The 23,387-nt window shown below is 46.2% G+C and overlaps 1 protein-coding gene across 1 annotated transcript; it reads left to right on the top strand.

The window, feature by feature from the left end:
- The first annotated feature begins 5,551 nt into the window (after positions 1-5,551).
- On the top strand, positions 5,552-14,639 carry TMEM200C (transmembrane protein 200C). Its single transcript, XM_074987412.1, has 3 exons — positions 5,552-5,958; positions 7,746-7,850; positions 8,530-14,639. Exon 3 carries the CDS (start codon positions 8,573-8,575, stop codon positions 10,046-10,048), a length of 1,476 nt encoding a protein of 491 aa, XP_074843513.1. The 5' UTR covers positions 5,552-5,958; positions 7,746-7,850; positions 8,530-8,572; the 3' UTR covers positions 10,049-14,639.
- The last annotated feature ends 8,748 nt before the right edge of the window (positions 14,640-23,387 follow it).

The raw sequence follows: 23,387 nt of genomic DNA, 5'->3' as shown, positions 1-23,387 counted from the left end.
ACTTTCAGTAGTTATTTTATATTGTTTATTTGTTATTTATAATAATAATAATAATAATAATAATAATGTTAGTAAGCTTCAGAATTGGGGCACAATCAAAATTGGCCCGGGGGAGGGCATACACAGTGCTTCCTGGATATGTCAGTTTAGTTCTAGAATTTTTTTGGAGAAAGGAGTGAGGGTTGTGCTTATTCAAACAGTCGGGATTGTGCTCTGTGTGTGTGTGTGTGTGTGTGTGCGCGCGCGTGCATGTGTACAATGAGCAAATGAGTTAAATGCATTGAGAAGGGAGTTTGCAATTCTGTTCGTTAGGACCAACAAATCAAAATGATTAGCATGCCTAGAATGTCCTTTCCACATTCTATACAAGCTGAGAAGTCAACTGTAGGACATGTAAAATTACCTGAAGGCACATGCCCTGAATGCCACTTATAAACCTAAGAAGTGACCTTCCTGCTACATCTGATAACTCACCCAGGAGCTGTTAAGGGTCAGTCCTTTTCAGGTAAAGCTTTCAGGAAAATGTCAATTTCAGAAATATACAAACTGCGCGAGGTGTCATGACATGCCTCAAAAAACCCAGCATCTATAGACAGTGAAATTAAATGAAAAACAAAGGGAAATAGATCAGTAGCTCCTTCACTTCAACTGGAAAAGCCTGTCCATCTTAAAATGTTAAGTGCCTTTACCTTTCAATAGCCAGATTTCACGATTGTGTGCTTCCCTCAGGCAGCTGAGCACTGCCAGAAGGGTACATCAGAACCCAAATTTTTGAAGGGAGAATAGATTTGTAAATTGCCATTAGCTCTCAATGAATTCTACCAAAGCTTCCTAGACAATGAAAAGCAAGCCGACCACTGGGGGAGAAAGAGGGCAGTTGTCCTGGGACCCAGTGTTTCAAAGGGGCCCAGAGCTCTGGCTAATGGGGCTGCTACTTCATCCTTCCACCCTTCCACCCCCCCACATCCCCCACCACCTTACCCCAGTGTCTGCCCTGGCTGTCGGCCCTGCTGATGAAAAGTAAAATTACTTTTGATTCTAAATACTTCAGATAAGTACTAGCAGGGCATGATGTAAAATGAGGGCAAATTACAAGCATTTGATATAGGGCAATGGGGCCTTTTACTTTACACGTATTTTCTATGAGGATGAACATCTATAACTTTGCTTTGCTCCTTTGTATTTGAGGTACCAGCTGATCCTTAGGGTGTGATAATATTCGTTACACCACACTCTACATTATGCATTTTCTGTCTCCCCGTTTGTCTTAGGGCTTCTCTACATAGGAAGGTTATTCAATTCAAATTCACACTTTACATTATATCACTACAGTTCCCACGCTGAACACTCTTATTCTAGTAGGGGTGCCTCCTTTTTGTTGATATTCAGCTTATGTAACTTCGGAAGTGGTTTAAGCTAAACCCTGAATCCACTTTTATGTTAGAGTATGCAGATGTGATAGTAAGGGGGTTATAGCCCTATAACTATAGTGGTATAACCATGTAAGTATAACTGAGGAAACTTTCCAGCGTAGACGCACTCTTAGATTTCAATAATAAATATTCTGGGCTCTTAATTTATGTATCTTTAAAGTGTGTGTTTATGATGGAGACAATCTTCTTTTACAGTGCATATAACAAATACACTACTGCTTATATTAAAATTCAAAGTGAGATTTTAAGCGAAAATGAGTGATATGGCTAGAGGCAGCCCAGAATTTCTTCTCAGATAAGTGACCATCCTTCCTGTAGAACTGGAACTTTGCTAGGGTTTGAGTTGGGACTGACTCTTCCCCAGTCAGGAGATCTACTACTTACTCTGCCTCTGAGAGATTGTAAGAGAGTGCCTGACGTTTATCTCTTCATGCTTTAGCATTCATCTAATACTTCAATTGTAAAGTACCTTAAAGTCCAGGTACTAACTCTTAATTATGTTTTTGTGCGGTGCCTAGCACAATGACATTTTGATCCAGACCTGGAGCCCCTATGTGTTACTTCAATACAAATAAATATACATACACATAAGAACAGCCATACTGGAGCAGACCAAAGCTTCATCTAGCCCAGCAGTGGCCAATACCAGCTGCCCCAGAGCAATGAACACAACAGGCAATCATCAAGTGATACATTCACTCTTGCTCAATCCCACATCTGTGTTAAATTAAAGGAATTCAAATAAATGTGAGGGACACGTGCAAAATTTCGAAGAAGGAATATTTTTACACATTTCCTGTGCAAAAACTACATCAAAATGCAATTGCCCTTTGAAGAATCATTGTGCCAAATATCAAGACAAATATATTTATTAAAGTATAAAACACATTTACTTGTATACAAATTCCAATGCAGTCTCAACCATGGAGTTACTATCAGTGCTTCCATAGTGTTGGATTATCTGAAATAGTGAACTTTTAGATAGCTGAATTAAACCAAACAAACATACTTGATAATCAACCAGGTAGTCCCAAGTGTTACATTTCTCCTACATAGGTAAGGTTACAGACATTTTTGCTATTTTCTCTTTGCACTTCTTGAGTTTCATATATTTTAGCTATACTGTAGGGGTTTTATTTATTCAAGCTTACACAAGATAAAATACATCCACAACAAGGCTCTATGATAACTAGCCTCACTGCATAATAATGACCACAAAACAAAAAAGCAGTAGAGTAGCAGTTTAAAGACTAACAAAATAATTTATTAGGTAGTGAGCTTTTGTGGGATAGACCCACTTCTTCAGATCCTATCCCATGAAATCTCACCACCTAATAAATTATTTTGTTAGTTTTCAAAGTGTTACTGGACTGCTTTTTTGTTTTGATAGAATATAGACTAACACAGCTATCTCTCTCTTACTAATGACCACAAAGAACCATTAAATAATCATATATGGATAACACATAAATGAGGCCCGCTAGCAGCATTAAGCAATCAGTGTGGACACTACACAGACAATTACTAATTCACTCAACCAAATAGCAAAGCAAATCAATAGAGATGTTCCTGTCCACCTCCACTAACCATCCATCGCTTCTGGGAGTATAAAAGCAACCTTCCCAAAAATTTCCAAGCAAATAGGAAAATGGAGCCATAAATATTCAATCAAAGCTTTCAATAAGGTTGTTAGCAAAGAAGATGGCACAGGAGTGTAATGATATGTAACTCACCATTGTAATTAGTTATACGGAATCAGGTCTGCGATTATAGGGATGAGTTGTATATAATGCGAGATCAACATCCAAGTCTTGTGATTCTATTGCTGGTCTTTATACTACTGTATAACTTTATCATCGTTATTATATTGTTGTTGTCATCAAAAGCTTAGCTGTCTTTCTTTTCCCAGCATCTGGCCTGGATTGTGATGGCCTTTGTTTGGTATCTTTTGAAACTCCCTGAGTATCAAGACGGTGGCCAAGTGACTCAAAACTTTTGTAGCTACTGGAGGAAGGTATAAATAAAATGGGCTGGCTTGACAGAAATAGAACAAGTGCCTCAGGTAGGGAAAGAGTCTCTTTTCTCTGTAAAACCTGTCTTTATCTCAGGAGCTCTTCAGGGAGAATCTGGTGATGCTGCATTATTGATGAGATACAGGTTTCCAGTGGATACGGATGCGATGTGTTTGGTTTCCTCTGATACACAGGGTTGAAAACAAAGCAAATCACTGAACATCACAAGACCCAGGTTCAATTAAACAGTTCAAAACACAGTGTGAAAAGCAGCCCTCGGATACTAAATCTTAGATTTAGGCCCTGCTTCGGAAGGAAGTTTGATGTGTGCTAGGGGAAACTGTGCCCCAAGCCATTTTCAGCAATATAGCCTTCAGCAGAGATTAAATGCATACAGGAAGCATGCCCCTTCAGGGTTTGTATATTTTCCAATCAGGCGATGATAGCTGGAGTCAAAGGAGAAAGCCTGAAGAAATGTGTATTTAACCTCTCCCTGAAATTTTTCCATTCTGTATAGAGCCCTATGTTCTTTAAATCCCAGTTTCAAATTAATGAATTTCCCTTTATGTTCCCAGAGATACTTGAACACAGCATATTCATGCCTCACACTACATCAAGCAGCAGTGGAGGAGAAAGAGCTGTTTGATCAGAGGCCAGAACCCACTTTAGCTTGAACAGGAATCCAAGGCTACTTTTACAAAAAGGCAGGTGCAGTCTCTCCATTCCAGAAATGCTGCAACATAAACCAGCAGGGACATCCCAGTTAGACCTGGAGACTTCCACCTTCACTTGGCTGCTTTGTTTAATGTGCTTTGGGTGTTGTTTAATCTGCATCAAAGAGGGTATAAATTTTCCCCTGATTCACACCCAATGCAATCACCCAAGGGTCTATTAGCTGGTGATAAGTAGTCATAGAGAGATAGCCCTGTTAGCCTGTATCTTCAGAAACAAAGCAGCAGGCCTGTAGCACTTTGAAGACTAACAAAATGATTTATTAGGTGAGGAGCTTTTGTAGGGGAGACCCACTTCTTCAGCTCCGGAAATTTGTGATCAGTGTAAGAGAAGCCATGCAGTAGTCCTGGCTTGATACAGTCACGGCTGGGCTTAGTTGGGGTTGACCCCGCTTGGGGCAGTGGGCTGGACTCAATGACCTCCTGAGGTCTCTTCCAGCTCTGTGATCCTATGATTCTATGATGTAAAACACTCTGGCCTGTATTCTGTGGCCCTTCAAGCACACAGCTTTGTGTATCTTCGGTTTAAGAAGTGCCTTCCCAAAGAGGCTTTTTCCCCTGATCTCTATAAAGGTCACATCTGATACTTGGCCATCAGTTTGGTCAGCGTCTTGTTTCCATTCTCCCTCTTTTCATCTGTTTCTTGGATGATTCCTCCGATTTTTGAAAGAAATCCTCTTGATAGCCCTGCATCCCGCCGGCGTTTCCCTTTTCCAGGCGGCATCCTTTCACCTTTAGCACACCCCCCTCTCTCCCGTTTGCAGGCGCCAGGTGAGACCACAGGAAGGTAGCAGTGACACCAAAGTTCCTGGAGCGTTATTGCTAGTGAACATACCCAGCAAGACTCCCAGCTCCCTCCCACCCCCAGGGAGGGAGCCCAAGGAGCTGGGCTTGATCAGGACTCAGGCGACAAAAGCCGACAGAGGCTGCAGAAACAGCTGCTGGCAGGAGACAGGCGGCTCCGAGGGGAGACGAGAATTCACCTCCCCCCAGCTGTGCCCGGCCCCACTTCAGACACCAAAAACCCGAGGGAAGCGCTTGAGCGCGCGAGGCGCTTGGAGCTGCCCCGCTCTCCCCCTCAGCGCCGGTGGGAAGAAAGAGAAGGAGCCGACGCCTGAGACGGGCTTTGAGCTCCCCCGCCCCTGCCCCCGCCGGTCAGCCCGGTAGAGCGCGCAGGAGGCAGAGAGCGAGCCGGGGGGCCGGGCCGGGGATGGGGGCCAGGCAGCGCGCGGGGGGCCGGCAGGTGCGCCTGGTGGAGGAGGCGGCGGCCCTGGGAGTGGGGGAGGGGGGCCGGCGCCTCCGGAGCAGAGTTGGGAGGCTCCTGATTGCCACCCTGCAGCAATTTCCCTGTGTCATGGCTCCGGTTTCCTAGCAACAGCGCCGAGTCCGGCCAGCACAGCGGCGGCTGCTGCCTGAGCCCCATTCGGGAGCAGCGGCGGCGGAAAGCAGCAACCCCGCCAGGCTGGCCCAGCACCCGGCAGCCGCCGCCGGGAGGAGGAGGAGGAGGAGGCGGCCGCAGCTCCCCGCGGGGGCCGCTCCGCCCAGCCGGGCAGGATGAGGGGCGGCGGGGAGCTCCCGGGGACGGCGCCGGCCGGGGGATCCGAGGGGGCTGAGCAGCCCCAGCCGCCCCCGCCCGCCTGCTCTGCCCGGGTCGCGCTGCGCCCCAGCGGGGAGACGCGCGGGGAGGGGCTGTGCCTGCGCTGAGATGCTGAGATGCCCGCCCGGGCGGGAAAGTTTCCCCATGCGGTCCGCCCGGCGCCGGACGCCCCCCGCGCCGCCAGGGTAAGTGCGGGGCCGCCGCGCTGCCATTTTGAGCGGGGATTTCGCCCGCCCCCGGCCCCCGCCCCGGGCGGCTCGCGGGAGCCGAGCTCCACGTGCGCTCCCGCCGCCCCGGGGGACCCAGGCGCTGCGGCGCCGCGTGGCGGGCGGCCCGAGCGGCGGGGCGCGGGTGGGGGGGTGGCTGGCCCGATCCCCTCGCGCCGGGGGTCAGGCCAGGCTCGGGGCGGCCGGCCGGCTCCGAGCCCCCCTGAGCGGGGCACAGCCCCGCAGGCCACCCGCGGAGCGGCGCCCCAGTCCCAGCCCCAGCCCCGGCTGGGCAGGCGCAGAGCCGGGCCGGCCGCCTGGGGGTCTATCCGGCCGGGCAGCTGCGGCGGGACGGCGCCCCGGAGAAACCGCCAACTTCGCCTTAGGTCGAAGGCAACCCCGCCACGCGTCAGCCACGGCGGGCGGCTCTCCGGGGGCGGGGAGGGGTCACGCCAGGCCCCTTAACAGCGTCCCGCGTGAGTTCCCTCCCCCTCCGTTGTCCACGGCTAGAGCCGAGGCGAGACACCGTCGGGCTCGGCCGGACCGAGAGGCGAGCTGCGGTCTCCCCCTCTCGGCGCCTGGCGTCCGGCGAGCGAAGCGTTAATGCAGCCCCCGCCCGGGGGAGCTTGGCCGTCCGGCTTGGGCTTCCCAGCGCCCCCCTCGCGCGCTCGGCGAGCTCCGCTTCCCACGGGCCCCGGCCGCGGGGGCTTAGCCCAGCAGCGCTGGCGCTGGCAGAAGGACCCTTGGCCGAGGCTTCCAGGCCGCGCTCCGGGGCCACGGGCTGGCACTCCCCAGCGTGGCTTTAGGCTGCTTGGCTCTGGGCCGGTTTCTAACGAGACCAGCGTGCCTAGGAGTCGCGGCGCGGGGGGGAGGGTTACAGCGCATCCCCTCCCACGCCTCCGCTCGGGCTCCCGCGCAGCGCGACCGCAGCGTCCGCGCAATACTGATCGCAAACGGCGCTCCGGGCTGATTGCCACCGGCTTTGCCATCTTCCCCGGGCCAGCCCCTTGGCGAGCGGCGGGGCGCGCTGCACCAGCTCGGGAACTCCGCTGCCCCTTCCCGGGAACTCACGCCGGGATAATTACCCCCTTGGCAGCGAACCCTGCTAAAAAAAAGCAGAGGCCCGGGCTGACAATGGCAGCGGGGAGGCTCGACTCCATTCATTGTTCGGTTACTCCCGGCGACGGTGTAGCTGCTCTCACAGCAGTGCCCTGGGCGCTCCCACCCCTGGTTTAGGGGAAAATCCAGCCAGAAGCGACGAACGGCGAAACGGAGGGGTTGGGGAACGGGGTAGGCCTGAAATGGAGAAGGCGGTGGGGAAGGGGTCACTTTTAGATGCTGCCAGGCAGCTCGCAAAGCAAGGGGTCAACTTTCCGAAGCATGTTGCATTCATTGCGGGTCCTGTTGCCTTCCTGGGAATTATTTCAGACGCTTCTCCAAAAAGAGAGAAAAGCGTGGGGGAGCTCCCCTCGATGGCTTGCAAGTCCCTGTAAATTGTTTGTGCTTAATTGTCTCCCAGCGATTTGAATACTCAGATGCTGAACCCCGATGATTCCCTAAATAAAGTAATGAATGCTGCTTCATTTGCCAGTTTCCCGACACAGTCTCTCCCCCGCCCTCGCTCCCCCCGGAGGGGATTCACTCTTTAATAAGATTTGACATACTATCTTTATATACCAGCTACATTTTCCCATGGAGGGGGGCGGGGGAGTCACAGCTGTTACATAACCGGTTACTGTGAACATCACGCATGTTTTCCAAATCAGGCCGCTGTCCAGATGATGTGCCCATGCCCTAAGCAGAAGAGGATGGATTTCTGTATCACTGCAGCTAAAATCCGAAGGAAATGAGCTGGAAGAAGCTTTCCAAAGGTACTATTAGTTGGGTATTCAAATGCTTCCCTACTGTGTTTCCAGTAATTAATTTCCTATTCACTGACCACAGAAAAAGAAAAAGAAAAAAAATGCATAATCGGTTGAAGATCCCTGCGCGCCCAGGAGCAGTGTAATAGAATCACTGGCATGGCTAAAACAGCCCATCTTGCCCTTTTGACTTTATTTCCGGAGCAGGCAGCTCACTAAAAGGCAGTGGAGCTCCTTCAACTAACCCCCAGCCCCTGCTCTGGGCATGCAACACCCCCGTAAGAGACACGGGACCCAGAGGAGCTCTCAGCACCTCCATTGCCTCCAGGAGGAGCAGGCTGCCTACAGGCTTGTTCTGTGCCCAGCCCGGCTTCTCCTTCCACGCTTTGCCCTGCCACCTCAACTCCTTCCTTAGCTCTCAGGGGTGGGGGGGGGTGGAGCTGCAGAAATCAATTAGATGTTTTTTCCCCAAGGGAGCAGAGCAACGTGGAGGGGGGCTCCTGGCTGCTTCTCCTCCCAGGTTGCTAGCCTGGCTGCGGGGGTGCCAATGAGGGCTCGGCTCGGTAGCCACTGAGCCCCTGCTCGCCAGGCTTCCGCGGGCCGCGTTGTACCCAGGGCGGGGGTCGTGCTGGGCCCAGGGAGGGGCTTTCCTTCCACGCTGACCGCTCTTCTCTCCCTTGTGCTGCAGGAGCCGGCGCCGCGGTAGGGAGCAGCACCCCGGGCAGCCAGCCATGATCGCCACGGGTGGCCTGCTGCGGATCTCGGCCCGGAAGCAGGACCCGCTGCGCGCCCAGAGCCAGCCCCCCAAACGCAAGCGCCGGGCAAAGAAGAAGCGCAAGAACGACGTGGTGGTGGTGAAGGGCAAGCTCAAGCTGTGCTCGCTCTCGGGGTTCATCGCCCTCTGCGGCATCCTGGTGCTGCTGGTGGGCGTCGCCTTGGCCGTGGTGGGCTATTGGCCCAAGCCCAGCCCCACCTACCGTGAGGACAGCTGGGCAGGCAGCAACCCCCTGCCGCCGCTGGCCGGCACCCCCAAAAACCGCTCCCGGGGCCAGCCCGGGGGCTCCACCCCGGACACTCTGCAGGCCAACTCCTCCTCTGGCAGTAGGGGCGTGCCCCGCGCCGCGCCTGCCCCGGTCCCAGCGGGGTTCCTCCTCCAGCTCTTCTCGGGCTACTTGCACTCGGACAAGCTCAAGGTGCTGGGCCCCCTGACCATGGGCATCGGCATCTTCCTCTTCATCTGCGCCAACGCCGTGCTGCACGAGAACCGCGACCGCCAGACCAAGGTGATCAACCTGCGGGACCTCTACTCCACCGTCATCGACGCGCACAGCCTGCGGGCCAAGCACAGCGCTGGCCCAGCCCCCGGCCCGGCCGCCACCCCGCTCAATGGCTTTGTCAATTACGTGCAGGCGCGGGGGTTGGCCGGCGGGGAGGCCTTGGGTGCCGCGGCCTGCCTGGCGCAGAGCTCCTGGCCGCTGGGCGCGCCACTAGCCCGCTGCGCCTCCTTCTCTGCCTCCCCGCCCAGCCTGGCTGAGGCCGTGTACAGCATCTATCGCGAGCGAGCCACCCTGGCCCGCCCGCCTGGCCCCGCCACCCCCGCCAGCTCCCTGGTGGGCTCCTCACTCAGCGCCTTCACCCTGCTGCCACTGGCCCAGGCTGAGGGGGTGAGCCCGCGGGATGCGCTGGAGCTCAGCCTGGCCGGTGGGAGCCCACTGGGGCACCGGCACAGGCGGGTACTGAGGCGCCAGAGCACCAGCTGCCTGCCTGACCCCCGGCGGCCCCTCTCCCCTGGCCCCCCTCGGGCGCCCAGCAGGGAGCGGCAGGACTCCAGCCTTTTGGCCCAGGTGGCTTCTTCCCCCAACTCCAGATCGCTGGATCTGGGCGGCTCGCCTCCCTTCACTCCGCCCGCGGGCAGGAGGGACTCCCAGGCCACCCCCGCCAGCAGCAATAAGGGCTACACCCACCTGCAGGATGCAGGCACCTCCGCGGAGTCTATTGCCAACACCCCAGCCAGTAAAAACCAGGACTGCGAGGAGGACCCCCCAGGGGAGCCTGGCCCCCTGGGGGGCACCAGTACAGAACCAACAGCGCCCCCACCTGAGCCCCTTCAGAGACAATACACAAAAAAGGAGAAGCTTTTCATGATTTCCAGATCACACGCGATATCTGAGCTGGAGGATAGGGGACTGGAAAGTACAGGCGTTTGAACCAGGTGTCAGGCCAGCTTGCAAGCCCTCTGCCTCTTTGTGGCTGGGACCCGGCCACTAGCCAAAGAGCTGCAGGATGTTATCCTTGGAGTGTGTTCAATAACTTTCCCTAGATGCCATCAGGAAACAACAAAAGTCTTTTTGTCAGATTGTGATTGTATGTTCCATGCAAACCAAATTGTATTAAGTATCAGTCGTCCAACAAGTTCCTTGGAGCAAATGAACACAATTTTGGACAACAAAACTGCACACAACTTTTTATTTCTAAATGCCCCATCCCCTTCCTTGATTACTTTGATGCTGGTTTTTCAGGAACTGCTTGGAAACCACCAGCTCCTATCCCAGCTCCAGAGCAAGGTAGTCTTCCTTCAGCAAAACTCATCTCTCCCTCCCTGCCCCCTTTTAGTTTGGTAAATCACTCTAAAAATTTGAAGGACCTCATGGATAAAGTATCTTCACAAAGTGTTTAAATTCTGGAAAGGTGACAAGGGAAGCAAGAGTGGAGCTGGACAGAGCTCTGATAACCTAATTGGAACTCTGACAGTCTTACATTGGAGACCTAATAAGACATGATACCTTATGAAGTATTATCACACATGTACTGACTAATAGCATTAATAAACTTTTTAAATAAAAATGTTTAATCATATTAAAAGAGTTCTCCCCTGCTACAGTGCTCACAGATCAAAGAAGACTTTTGTTTGAAACTACTAACTAGTAGAGATAAAGGACAAAGGTTTGTTAATGTTGCATTTGACATAATAGTAATTGAGTAATATTTTCAAAACAAAGATATTAGTTCAGTCTCTAAGCACACTGCACTTTATTTCAAGCAGCAGATTCTGCCTCTGTTTCTAACACTTGTTTAACTGGAACTTGAGATGGTAAGGAATTAGAGACTTCAATATTCTAGAGAGAAATATTCATTGACATTTTCACCTTTCATTAAAATCAGACTTTTCACAAGTAATGCATTACTCTCACAAACAGTGGCCCAAACTTTGTAGATCTATGACTTCACCTAGAATAGTCACTGTAAAATTATTTTTTCTACAATTAAGGCTTCATAGAACTGTATGGGAGTTTTCCCATTGACTTCAATGGAGGTAGGATTTCAACTTGAGGGAGTAAAGTTAGCCAGTTTCCTGATGGTTGGACATTCACTCTCTCTCTAAGGCTATGTACAGATTACAGGAATTTGTTGGCAGAAGTTTGTGTCAGAAGATATCTTGTGACAAAACTTCTCTGGACAGATCACATCCAGACCGCAGGGTGGATCAAAAGAGCGATTTGCTCTGTTGACAGAGCGCAGCCAGACTACCCAACCACTCTGTCAGCACAACGGCCAACTGGAAGGACAGCAGACGTTGCACAGCATCATGGTGGCCTTTTCTTTTCACAGAAGGCGCCCCCCTCCCTCCCTCCGCAACATCCAGACCAGTGTTTTGTTGACAGGAATTCTTCTTCGTGGTGAACAGAATATGGCTGTTGACAAAAGTGCTATATTCTGTCAACTTACTGTCAATGGAACGTGCTTGGCAGTCTGGATGCTCTGCAGGTTTCATCAACAAAACCCTTGAATCTAGACATAGCCTAAATCATACAGCTATTTGGTAATGAGTTATTTAACTTTAATAGTAAGAATGGCATTTGCTTAATTTTCTAGTAAAATCTTTCAACTCTCAATTTCAGATACCAACAAAATTTTCTATTTCAATTTTCAAATATATATATATATATATATATATATTTAATAGTCATATGATGTTTCATTAAGTTAACTACAGAGTTATTAAAGTTAAATATGTAGGTAATGCATTTGTTTTCTGAATTAATGTTTCCATAATAGATTAGTATTTAGTGCATATCTAACAATGAAATATAGGTACAATAATAAATATACTAATCAATTCATTTAATTGAGAAGAGTGAAGAGCAACAATAATTATTAAATGAATAAATCATTTTAAAAATATCAGATAAGAGACTGCCATCTTGAGGTTCTACAATTTTCCAACGAGGAAATTAAGTTCCCTTTTGCAACAGAAAAGCACAGACATCACCGCCTCATGAACTGTCAGTGGCAACCAAGTAAAGTAACCATATCAAATCTGTTTAATCATTGTTCTTGTTATACTGCTATCTAATGTTTTGGGGGTTTTGTGGCTTTTTTTTTTTTGTTTTGGTTTTTGCCAAACAGTGTGGAAGGGACCAAAATATGTTTTAAAGCTGTCTCCATGGGCTGGAATGTGAATTTTCAAAAAGATAAACAAAGAAACATGGCTGGGGCCTGCAGAGAGCAGGCAGTTTACAAGCGTTAGAAAGCAGTCTATTTCAAATTGATTTCTGCATGGTTACTTCTGGCTCAACATTAGGCCAACCATTAGAAGGAAACTTGTGTTCCATGCTTGTCCCATGATTTCCAGCAAACCTCTAATGAAATATCAGAAAAGTGTCATCAGACATTGAGATAGAGGCTACACAGTTAGAGATTTGCCTTGAGCCTGCTCTGGGAAGTCAGCTGTTCAAATCCACATGGGTGCAGAGCAGAAGTCTACCCACCAATCTTACTTCAGTGTTGGGACCATAGTGGAAAAATTAGATTTTTTTTTTAATAAACCTGAAAAAAATATATATACACACACACACACACACACTGTTTCTAGTCTCTTTCAGGAGAGTTTATCCAGCCATCTAAGCCATAACAATCACTTTTAAAAATAACACAAGATGTGACTCAAATCTTTTATGTGATTAGAAGGAAAGCACTTTTAAAGTGCTGGGTTTGAGTGTAGGTTTCTTTTCTGTAGGACAGTGAGAATATTGCATTTCATTGATATTAAATTTAACTGTATTTCATTCTGTTATATGTGTCAAAGCACAGTCAGGAAGCCTTTTTGAATAGCATAACTCAATTACAGTGATCACCCTTTTCAGTAAATAATGTTGTAGACTTCTTCTAGGTTTCTGAGCATATTGAAAAATGTTTGTATACAGAACTGAGCTTGACCAATGCAATTCAGCTTCAGTGGCTAGTAGAGCTGAGTGAATAATTTGTAGCAATTAATTTAATAAACAGATGGAGCCTTTTTCAATTTGCAAATTGTCCATGAACCCCTTTGCTTTTTTCTGCAAATTTATCTGCTAATTACAATTATTAACAAAATAATTTTTGTGAAGACTTTGCATTCTAAGGGTTTGTTCAAAATTGAAGCTGACTGAGTTACTTTTATATGGAAATGTCGGCCAAAGATTAGTGTTTCTGTTTTCTGATTGGATACGTTTAACTCCTAGAGGCAGGTTTCTTGTGTGAGCATTCATAATGGTAATATTAAAGTGTCCCTAATGCTGTCAAATTGAGACCGATTGATAGAGAAGGATAACCTAATCCAATCTGATGGTATCACGCTTGGTGATGTAACTCTTTGGGTGCCACCTCTTTTGGACATTCATCTCTCCCTGTTCCTGACCCATCTGGCACTAGGCTTCTCTTGCCTCCTGGACCCACCCCCAACCCTACCACTTCTGTCAATCAGTACTCATTTGCCCTTCCTTTCCCCTACTCTCTCTGCCTTTTCCCAGCGCTGTCCTCTTCTCTTCTCTGCTCTCCCATCTTGGACATTGTGCTCCTCCTTCTAACCTCTGCCCTACAGTCTGTGCCCAGCTGCACAGGCCTTAACCAAGGTACAGGATCCAGACCCATAAATCTGTCTATATCTCTTCCAAATACACTTTGAAAATGACAAACATATGCTATGAGGTACGTACACTAAGCTAACATATTAAATGCGAAAGACCTCCAAAGTCCAACTATTCCAAAGTCCTAAGAAAAAATTCCCAAGAAAGAGTTGGGTTTCTTTCTGAATTCCTCAGAGCAGTTGTCTCACTGCCACAGAATTGCCACTCTCCTTTTGTAACAGAGGTACTTGTTTTAAACTAGTCTGTAAGACACTGGGGAAAAATATTTGGGTTTTGGAATGTAAGCAAGGCTACCTAGTTGTAGCAGTCCTACCTCTTTATGTGTAGTGCAGATAACCTTAATATAGGTCATTGTGGAAGGAAGATGGGTACATTTGCATATTGATTCAATTTGCATATTATTACAAATAGACATTTACAACAAGTTATCAGTTTTGAAGTCCATATAGTTTAGCATTCCAAAATACTTCTAATGTAAATTAGATTAAATAAATCAAGTTAAGCAATTATATGTCATGATTATACATTTTCTTCTATTTTTCCATCAGACCTGTATGTTGTCTGATGTTTGGGTAAAGTTGTTAATACATAATCTCTTCTGTGGTGAGAGAAATAATGCAGGCTTTGTTAAGTTATTCTGCAGAAAGGTTTTGGTTAAGGGGTTGTAATTTGCATGTTTTTTTCCCTAAACAATCCTTTCTGTAACCTGTACCCCCAAACAATGAGTCATAGCTTGCATACAAACATCTATGCATCTGGATGTTAATATAAAATATCCCTATTTAGAATCATGCATTGCTTGTCACAAAAAATGTTTTAACAACAGGTATGTTTTCAAGCCCAACATAGAAGTAGCAACAATGTGAATTAAACTCAAAATAATGCATTTCAGCTTCAATCTTAAGACTCTTTACATAAAAATGTATTAAAAGGGTATTATGTGTTCAATAATGATGATATTCACTGCTTGTTTGGACCATGGATCTTAAGGTATGAAGCACAAACATTAATAGGGTTTTCTATTACTAATTTTAACATTTTTTTGTTAGGCAAGTATACAGAAACAGGATTCTTTCATACCAAAAACAAATGGGTGTTCTTGGTAAGATTATTCATATCTTAAACAGATATCCAATTACCTTTCATTATTAATTTGACACAAGCAGTTGTTTTAAGTTCAAAATGCAAGGCAGATGAGAACCTATCTCAGGCATTAGGCATAACAAAATAGAGAACAAAAATAAAGATCAGACCATGTTATGCACTCACCCACACTGGAAATACACAAAAAGTTCTCAGAATTGTCTGACATCTACAAAATTCAAAGAGAGAGAGAAAGAGACCTGCAAATATCAAACTGCTCGCAAACTCTGTCTCCAGAAACAGTTCTGTTTCAGGCTTCTTTGAGGTTTTCAAAATAGTCAAAAGACTGCATCTAAGCTTTGTAACTTTATTTCAAAAAACTAACACATCAGAGATTGTCTGGGCCTTCAGACTGTGAGCAAGACAAAATTTCTGATATGAGACCCGCATTAATCCTCAGTCACAGAACATAAAATACAGTGGAAAAATTAACTTCCTGTATACTTTTCCAGTGTTGAAAACTTCAACATAATAACATACAAGCTTGTTAGAAAAGTTTGCTCATTTAGGGCTGAGTGACAGAAGAGAGAAAACATATGAGGCCTAGGGGCAGGGCAAGACCAAAGCGCAGGAAAAGAAACAAGGAAGTGAGACATGGAAAACTATGGAAGTGATGTTGATGGAGAGTGTGTGACTTATCCTTATTATGCACCACTCAGTTTCTTGTTTTACATATCAGTCTTGATTTGACAGATGCCAGGACACCACACGACACATATGTGCATTTTTCTTAAGTGGTCTTAAAACCACTATTTCTGCAAAGATTCTGGCCAGTAAACTCAGTCAACAGAATATTCAGAGCAAGCACCACACGAGTGGTATGCATATCGCTGAAGGGAATTTGTTATTTTATGCAAGTAAATCTTAATAGAATAGTATTTGAGGTTTTTTACTACTTTTTCATGCCTGTCTGTCATAGGGGTTCCTTTATATTATTTAAATTGTGCCCATCACCAGTTTTTCAGTGCACCTCGGGTAAGTAGATTTTCATGGTTAGGTGCTTTGTAGGTCTGAGGGCCAAGATTTTCAAAGGGTGCCTCACATTTTGGACAACCAACTAGACATATTTAAAAGTGGCCAGATATTGAGAGAATGGAAACCGCATAATGGAGACACTTAAAATCTAGGCCCAGGAAGTTTCTACTCACTCCTTCCTTGGCACTAAGGAGGCTCTGCTTAAATACACTTGTGGGTTTTTTGTCTTTTCTTCTATTCAGACTGTACCCTTATTGGTTCTGGAGAGAATGAATGTGAAATCCAACCAAGCCCATCCTGAACTTTGAGAAAATTTGAGTCCAATTCCAGACTAAACTTTGCAGTTAAAGTGCAACACAGTAAGACACATATAATGTTGTAGGATTATTTAGATGATATTTTGGACATTTAGGCTTTTCATGAAGGTAATCCCTATACTGTAAAACTAACTAAACTCAGATGTTGAAGAGCAGGTGATCTATTAGTCCAGGAAGTGGTAATTGCCAAGTAAAAAGAGGAACTTTCAAGTTATTGTATTGACATTTCAAAGCACATCAAAGACAGTTAGGGCATGTCTACTACTACAGAGTTATTCCAAAATATCTTATTCTGGAGTTACTATTCCAAACTAAGTTATTCCAGAATAACATGTCCACGCTGCAGGGAAGCCCCAAAACAAGCAAAACTGTTCCAAAGTAGTATGTCTGCACACAAGAGAGCATATTTCAGATTAAAGCTCCTGGCAGCCCATAAATGTTAGGCACTTGCAACCAGTGTTCAGTTTCTACACCGCAGTGTTATTTCAAAATAGCTCCCATTTCATATCTATACAGCCCCATTCCAAAATATCTATTTCAGAATAGGCACTATTCCTCATATAAAAAGGTTTACAGAATTTGAAATAAGCCACCCACTGTTTCTAAATTATTTCAAAATAGCAGGTTTGCTTCATAGAAACTCGCAAAGTTATCTCAGAACAACAACTGCTATTCTTGAACTTTGCTGTGTAGACACACCTTCAGGTTGCGGGGAGGGAGGGGAGGAGGGAATAGTTTGTCTTCCATTTTTTTTAAATGTCAACTGGAAGAAATGAGCACTTAAGTTACCCATGTTTATTGTAAGGGTAGAGATAGGGGCACAGAGTTTGAATGACGGTAAAAAAAAACAAAACCACAAGGCATGAGCACTTACAGCCTGTGTGCCTACTGAAATAAGTGTTCAGTGGGTTCAATACCCAAACAAAGCAACTGATGGCAGCTGACATTTTACTGATACTTCATTTAACTAGACCTACTGCTGGGAAGAAGATGGAGACACAGGAGATGCAACTCACCTTTCAAAGCCATGGAAAAGGCACAGGCTTTCAAAGCTGATGTTAGAGAAATTAGATGTTTTTAAAGGAGCAGAGTTTAATAGCTTAAATAACCTTGGTTTAAAAAGTTATAATTTACAACAATTTTAGCAGCATCTTCTCTGGGAGAGCCTGGCAATTAAATCCTCAGAGCTCCTTACGGATGGCTCAGAAACATGGCAGCATTGCAAACTACGGGGACTTCCTGGCCTGCCCCTTTCATCAGGGCTTGTGAAGGAAGCCTGTGTAAGGGTGTCTGGCAGACTCCACAATGCTTGCACCAGGTGAAATCCTCCCTGGCAAGCTACAGGGTTTGTGCAGCCCACTTACCACAGTGCAATGCCCTCCAGGAGCTACAGGAGATGTAGGGGCCTGGTTCTTGAACGTGTTTTAATACTGTTGGGTTTGTGTAAAGTACAGCAGACCTGTACCACGAGTGCGTTTTAAAATAAGATATTTTGATGTCAGCTGTTAATGCTCGCAATGCTTCTATCGCCCCGATTATTGCAGTATCCGAATACCTCACAGTTTTTAATGTATTTATCTTCAAAACATCCCTGTGAGGTAGGAAAGTGCTGTAAAGTGGACACATGAAAACTTAGGCCTAGTTTACACTATGCCCCTCTCCTCCCCCACCCCCACCAGTGTAAGATACACAACTTCAGCTACACGAATAGCATAGCTGAAGTCAATCGACTTACTGCAGCGTGTTCCATGTGGTATGGTCGAAAGGGAGCTACTCTCCTATCAGGTCTGGCTATTGTTTTCTTCCTGGTAGAGTACCGGACTCAACTCAAGATGACTCTAAACACATGATAAATCAACCTCAGTGGAGTGATCATGGAAGCATTGATGCACCATGTAGTGCAGAAAAGCCCTAAGAAACAAAGCGTCAACACCACAAAGATCCAAATCTGCAATGATATTTAGGTGCCTAGGATCTACTGAAATCACTGGTACAGAATTGTTTTGGTTTAACTCCAGAGTTTTAAACGGGGAGGGGAGATGTCTGAGTGCATTTTCCTTTGTAGTCTAAACCTGACATTGGTAACTAATTTACTGTGATAATAATACAGCAAGCAAAATATATTTGTCAGATGAGTAAATCTTGGATACATTACAAGGACAAAGTACTGTTAGCTGTATCTTGTAGTTAAGAAAAACAGAATGCTTCAAAGAAGCAATAGAATTCTAAAGGCTCATTCCATGACCTAAATGCTAATCCCTCCTCTGTTTATGTAACCACACAAGTCTTAGACTAGTATGGTTTGGAGAACTAAATCTAACCTCTCTGCTGCAGATCCTTCCTCCACCTTTTTTTTTTTTGTACAGTTCTTTACATTTCTATTGCTAGTTTAATTAAATTTATGCTGCAGAAAATCTCCTGGCTTATTGTCACTGCTGATTAACATTGGTTGAGCGACATCATATGTTGCTAAGAGAAAATGTAAGATATTTAAAGAAAAAGAAACCTTCGAGTGTTTCACTAATAATATGGTAACAATGTAGTGGGTTTTATTATGTGCCAGAAGAGAATGTTGGTTGAATGTTTCCCCTGGGAAAATATAGGTAGAGAAAATATTAATTCGAGCACATATTTAGAAATTTTTCAGTCTGCAAACAGCATGGTTACTAGAAAGAAGAAACATTGAAGGTGGCAGCAGCTCTCCATTTTTACAGTTCATCTTGTGCTGAACACAGCAAATTACAGACAGATGTGTTCATTTCACAGCAATGGACAGACTGGAAAGGGTAGAAGTGGATTTAAACTATAATAACAACAATGCTTCAGTGGCAAAATGCCAGTTGTAATTTCAAGCTGACTCAAGTTTCAGAATTCCGTATCATCCCAACTGAGCTCATACTGTGTTCAAAACATAGACCAGGACCCCCCTTGCACATAAGCCTTCTCTTAACAGTATGGCTTTGGCCACGCTAGCCCCTCCTTTTGGAGGGGCTATGGTAATATGGCACTTCAGAATATGCTAATGAGGTGCTCCATGAATATGCAGTGCCTCATTAGCATAATGGCAGCCACGTGTGCTTCGAAACTGCCAGTTTTGAAATGCTCACACCTGTGTAGACAGGGCCCTTCAAGAGGACCCCCAGACTTCGAAAGGCCCTTCTTCCTAAAACCAAATAGGAAGAAGAGCCTTTTGAAGTCTGGGGAAAGAGGGGCCCTGTCTACATGGGCAGTGCGCAATTAGAAAGCGGCCCTTTTGAATCGCACATGGCCATCATTATGCTAATGAGGCACTGCATATTCATAGCAGTGCCTCATTAGCATCTTCCTAAATCGTTCATTACCATGCCCCTTCCGAAAGGAAGGGGCTAGTGTGGAAGTAGCCTATATGTTTCTAAACAGCCAAGCAAATCACTAAATAATCCAAAATCAGTTCTAAGGAAGGTAGTACATGCCAAAGGACATGGTTAGTGTGGGAGGGGCACAAACTGAAAATGAATCTATTTAGATTGCAGTAATTTTAGGGGGAATATTTGACTCCTACATTCTCAGATGATGGGTGTATTTGAAATCCATAGATGCCACAACATAGGTTAAATATTACATTAGCTGCAGCAAAGATAATTTTAGAAGAATAAAAAGAACTAATGAATGAAAAAGCTTGAAAGAATGAAAGTTTGAATGAAAATTATGGTAGTCTATCATGGACAGGCTGGAGAAAGACATATGGAAACAATTTATGCTACAAGATACCAATTCCCTTTATGACATCGTTTTGGAGGGATGGGGTAAATTAGCCAATCCAACCTCATACGGTATACACACAGTTCCCAACATGGCCCCTTGGAAGAAATGGCTTGTGGAATGAATGCTTCCTTATAGGAGACCCAGCTCCCAGCGTTCTCCAGAAAATTCCCAGAAGTTCCCAGTTTATTGCTGTCCATGTGTGGTTTCTTTCAAGGTGCTTTTGGCATCCACTGAAACAGTTCCCAGAAAGTTCCAAACACACTTCCGCTTGTGGGTAACTTCACCCCCTCTTCGCTTCTTACTCCCTAGGCAGAACCCTTAATTCTGATGCTATGAAACAATTATTCTAAAGCACAGGCATGATTAAATGACCATCTCCAATGCACGTCAACCAAATTAATTCTACCAACCTGTTGTCCAGTTCTTCACTGCCACCTAAAATGCCTAATTAAAAGCAATTTCCTCCTGCTCCAACATGAGCATTATTCTTCTGATCCATTACTAATGCTTCCTAGCTGCTGCTCTCCTAAACTCCAAAGCAAACCGCAAATGGACCTTAACCTTGTCCCACTGATTGCCCACCCTGAGCCAGAGGGATCTCGTGCTGTCACTGCATCTCCACCAGTAGTTAAGAGGAGATAAAAGGGAGATCAAAATCCCAGATACTATGGGGCCTTCCTCAAACTAGTTGACCTCAATTTCAGTTTCAGTGTGTGTACTGAGGGAGAGAGTAAGTCTTTTCAGCTTCCCTTCCTATTACCCAACTGGGCCCAGAGGAATCTGCTGAAAATACTTGTCCCGATAGCATCCCCTCTCTGTCCCCATAGGGAAAAGTAGCAGCAGCCCCAAGTGGCCTCTGCCACCTTCTGATTTTCATTCATCTTTGAAATCTGGGGACTCTGTTTTATATTTTCTATTTTTCTGTACAGATCAGTTGTCAGTCCTCATTTATCCCACCTCAACCCTACTTTTGCATCCTTCAGCATCCCAGCCTCAGTCTCTCTCTCCTTTATGCATCTCGCCATCCTTCTTTCCCTTGTCCTTCTCTGCTCTCTCCTGGCTTCCTTTCCTGAATTCCTTTGCTTACCCCAACAACCCTTTCCTCTTTGGCACGGCCACCCCAAGTCTCTCATCACCCTTTCTTTGAAACTAAATGCTTGTAATATAAGACCTACTTGAACTACAGTGATGAGATATTGAGTATGACATGACAAATAACACACCATCCCTAACCCTAATCTCTTTGTTTGCATGTGGTTACTCTTTACTCACCCTTTGTCTGTTTAGATTGTAAACTCTCCATCACAGATAAATCCTTCTTATTATGCCTACATAACTACAACCAAGCTACTCTACCCTGAGCAGCTGTTATCTGGGACTAGCAGGTGCCGGAAGATACTCAGAAGGGCTATGTCTACACTAGAGGGTTTTTTCAACAAAATCCATGCAGCATCCTGATTTCCAAGGTGTTCTGTTGACAGTAAATCAAAAGAACCCAACACTTTTGTTGACAGCATTATCCCGCTCGCCACAAGGAAAAACACCTCTGTCCACATGGCTCTGTTGACAGAAAGCTGGTCTCAGTGTGTGTTCGGGGGGGAGGCCCTCTGTTGACAGACAGGGATTCTGGGACACCGAGCAGCTTTAATGGCTGTGTTTCCGGTTGCCCATTTTGTTCAGAGTAAGGCCGGGCAGTCCAGCTGCTCTGTTGACAGAGCCGATCACTCTTGCAATCCGCTTGGCAGTTTGGCCACAATCTGTGGACGGAAGTTTTGTCGGAAGAGATCTTGACAAAAAGTTCTGTCAACAAATTGCTGTAATCTAGACATAGCCAAACTGACAAAAGCCAGCCCAGTGGAAGAGAAGAAACAGCTGTCCCATCATGGCATTTAAAAGAGAGATGGTTCAGAACATCTCAAAGTAGGTGGAGGCACAAGTAACGTTAAGAGGTTTGGCAGTCAGCAACCTAGTCACAGATCTCATTGTATCCATTGTCATCACATGTAAATAGGAAGGGGAAATAGGAGACTGAGAAGAAAGGAGGTCAGGCATTTGGAATGGTGGCGAGTGATAGCACGTACTTTGTATGGATACTAAGTAAGTCTACCTGTTCTGGGGACAGAAGAGCCCCAGTTGCTTCTTTTGTCCCTGAGAGCTGGTGCATTGCTGTCCTGAGTGTGACTACACAAGGGTGACATTGCCACTTGCCAGCTCCACGTGCTTATTACAGGGTATTATCTTGGCAAGATTTTCTGTACATCCATCGTTATCAGACTTTCAGGTAGAGGCTTTTTCTGCTCATTTTCACAGGTGAACCTACTGCAGAAGAAGAGATGCAGAGCCCCACCCTACTTTTGCATAATTTTATATGCACATACCCCTACCCTAAGAGCACTACCCTCAAGTCATCACACCTTGTGTGTTCTAACAAGCATTTTATTCTGGATTATGACTAGGGTTTTTGGTGCCAGCTTTCCCCCATTTTGCCTGTTCTTATTTGGGGATCCTGAGGGGAATATGTGGCCCAGAATTAAAAAGTATTTGATGCATTATAAATCATTACCTGTAGCAAGATCTATTAAGATATAATTCTTGCTTTATTTTTCATACCAGCCCTGGATTAGTGTTATATACAATATAGTGATTCATCAGCCAGTTCTGTTAATTCTCATATAGGCAACATTTTCTGGCAAGCTCTTCTAGCTATGTATGCAACACTTCCATGGAATCTCTTGTTTAACTTTACAGTTGTAGATAAAAATCACACTGGCATTTTAGCCAATATGTGTTGCACATAATTCAACTTCCAAGAATAAGGGCTGGATTATCTTTCTGCCAAATGTCTGTGGGCCCAGTGAGGAAACCATGTGCAGTTTCTCACAGGGCTCTCTCCAGCCTGAACAACAGGCAGGATCATTCCTTGGGTGGGAGTGGGACCTGGGGTGATGTCCCTCCACCCCTTCCCCCAAGTCCCACCCCTGCTCTGTGGCCTCCCCCACCTCTCTCTTCCACAGAGCTCATACCCTAAGTGACATGACCCAGGGGATTACCAGAGTGCCTGGCACAAGGCAGCAGCAAGGGTCTGGCTCCTCCACACTCACCACACTGGCAGGAGCTGCAGGAAGTGAAGCGACCCAGCAGCGTGCTCCACTCTGTTGCCATCACCCAGTCTGGTCACTCCGCTTTCTTACAGACCCAGCCCCCTCCCCTCTGCTTCCCTGAGCCCTGGGGAGAGGGCTGGGGCTGGGACACTCAGCTTCACACCAGTGCAGTGAAGCAGAGCAGCTTGCTTGGGAGATGGCAGTGGAGTAGAGCCAGCTCCTGCAGTCCCACACTGTGCTCCCCAGGTAATCTCCCAGGCCACCCCAGGCCCAGCTAACCTTAGTATGGGTGAACTTCCTGCCCACAGGAAGGTTGGGGCAGCTGCCACAGGTCCTCCTACATGACAAGGTACAGGCCAG

This window comes from Carettochelys insculpta, chromosome 2 (genome assembly GCF_033958435.1).
Source record: "Carettochelys insculpta isolate YL-2023 chromosome 2, ASM3395843v1, whole genome shotgun sequence".
Lineage (NCBI taxonomy): Eukaryota > Metazoa > Chordata > Testudines > Carettochelyidae > Carettochelys > Carettochelys insculpta.
The sequence above is the reverse complement of the archived record's forward strand: the minus strand, read 5'-3'. Positions and strand labels throughout refer to the sequence as shown.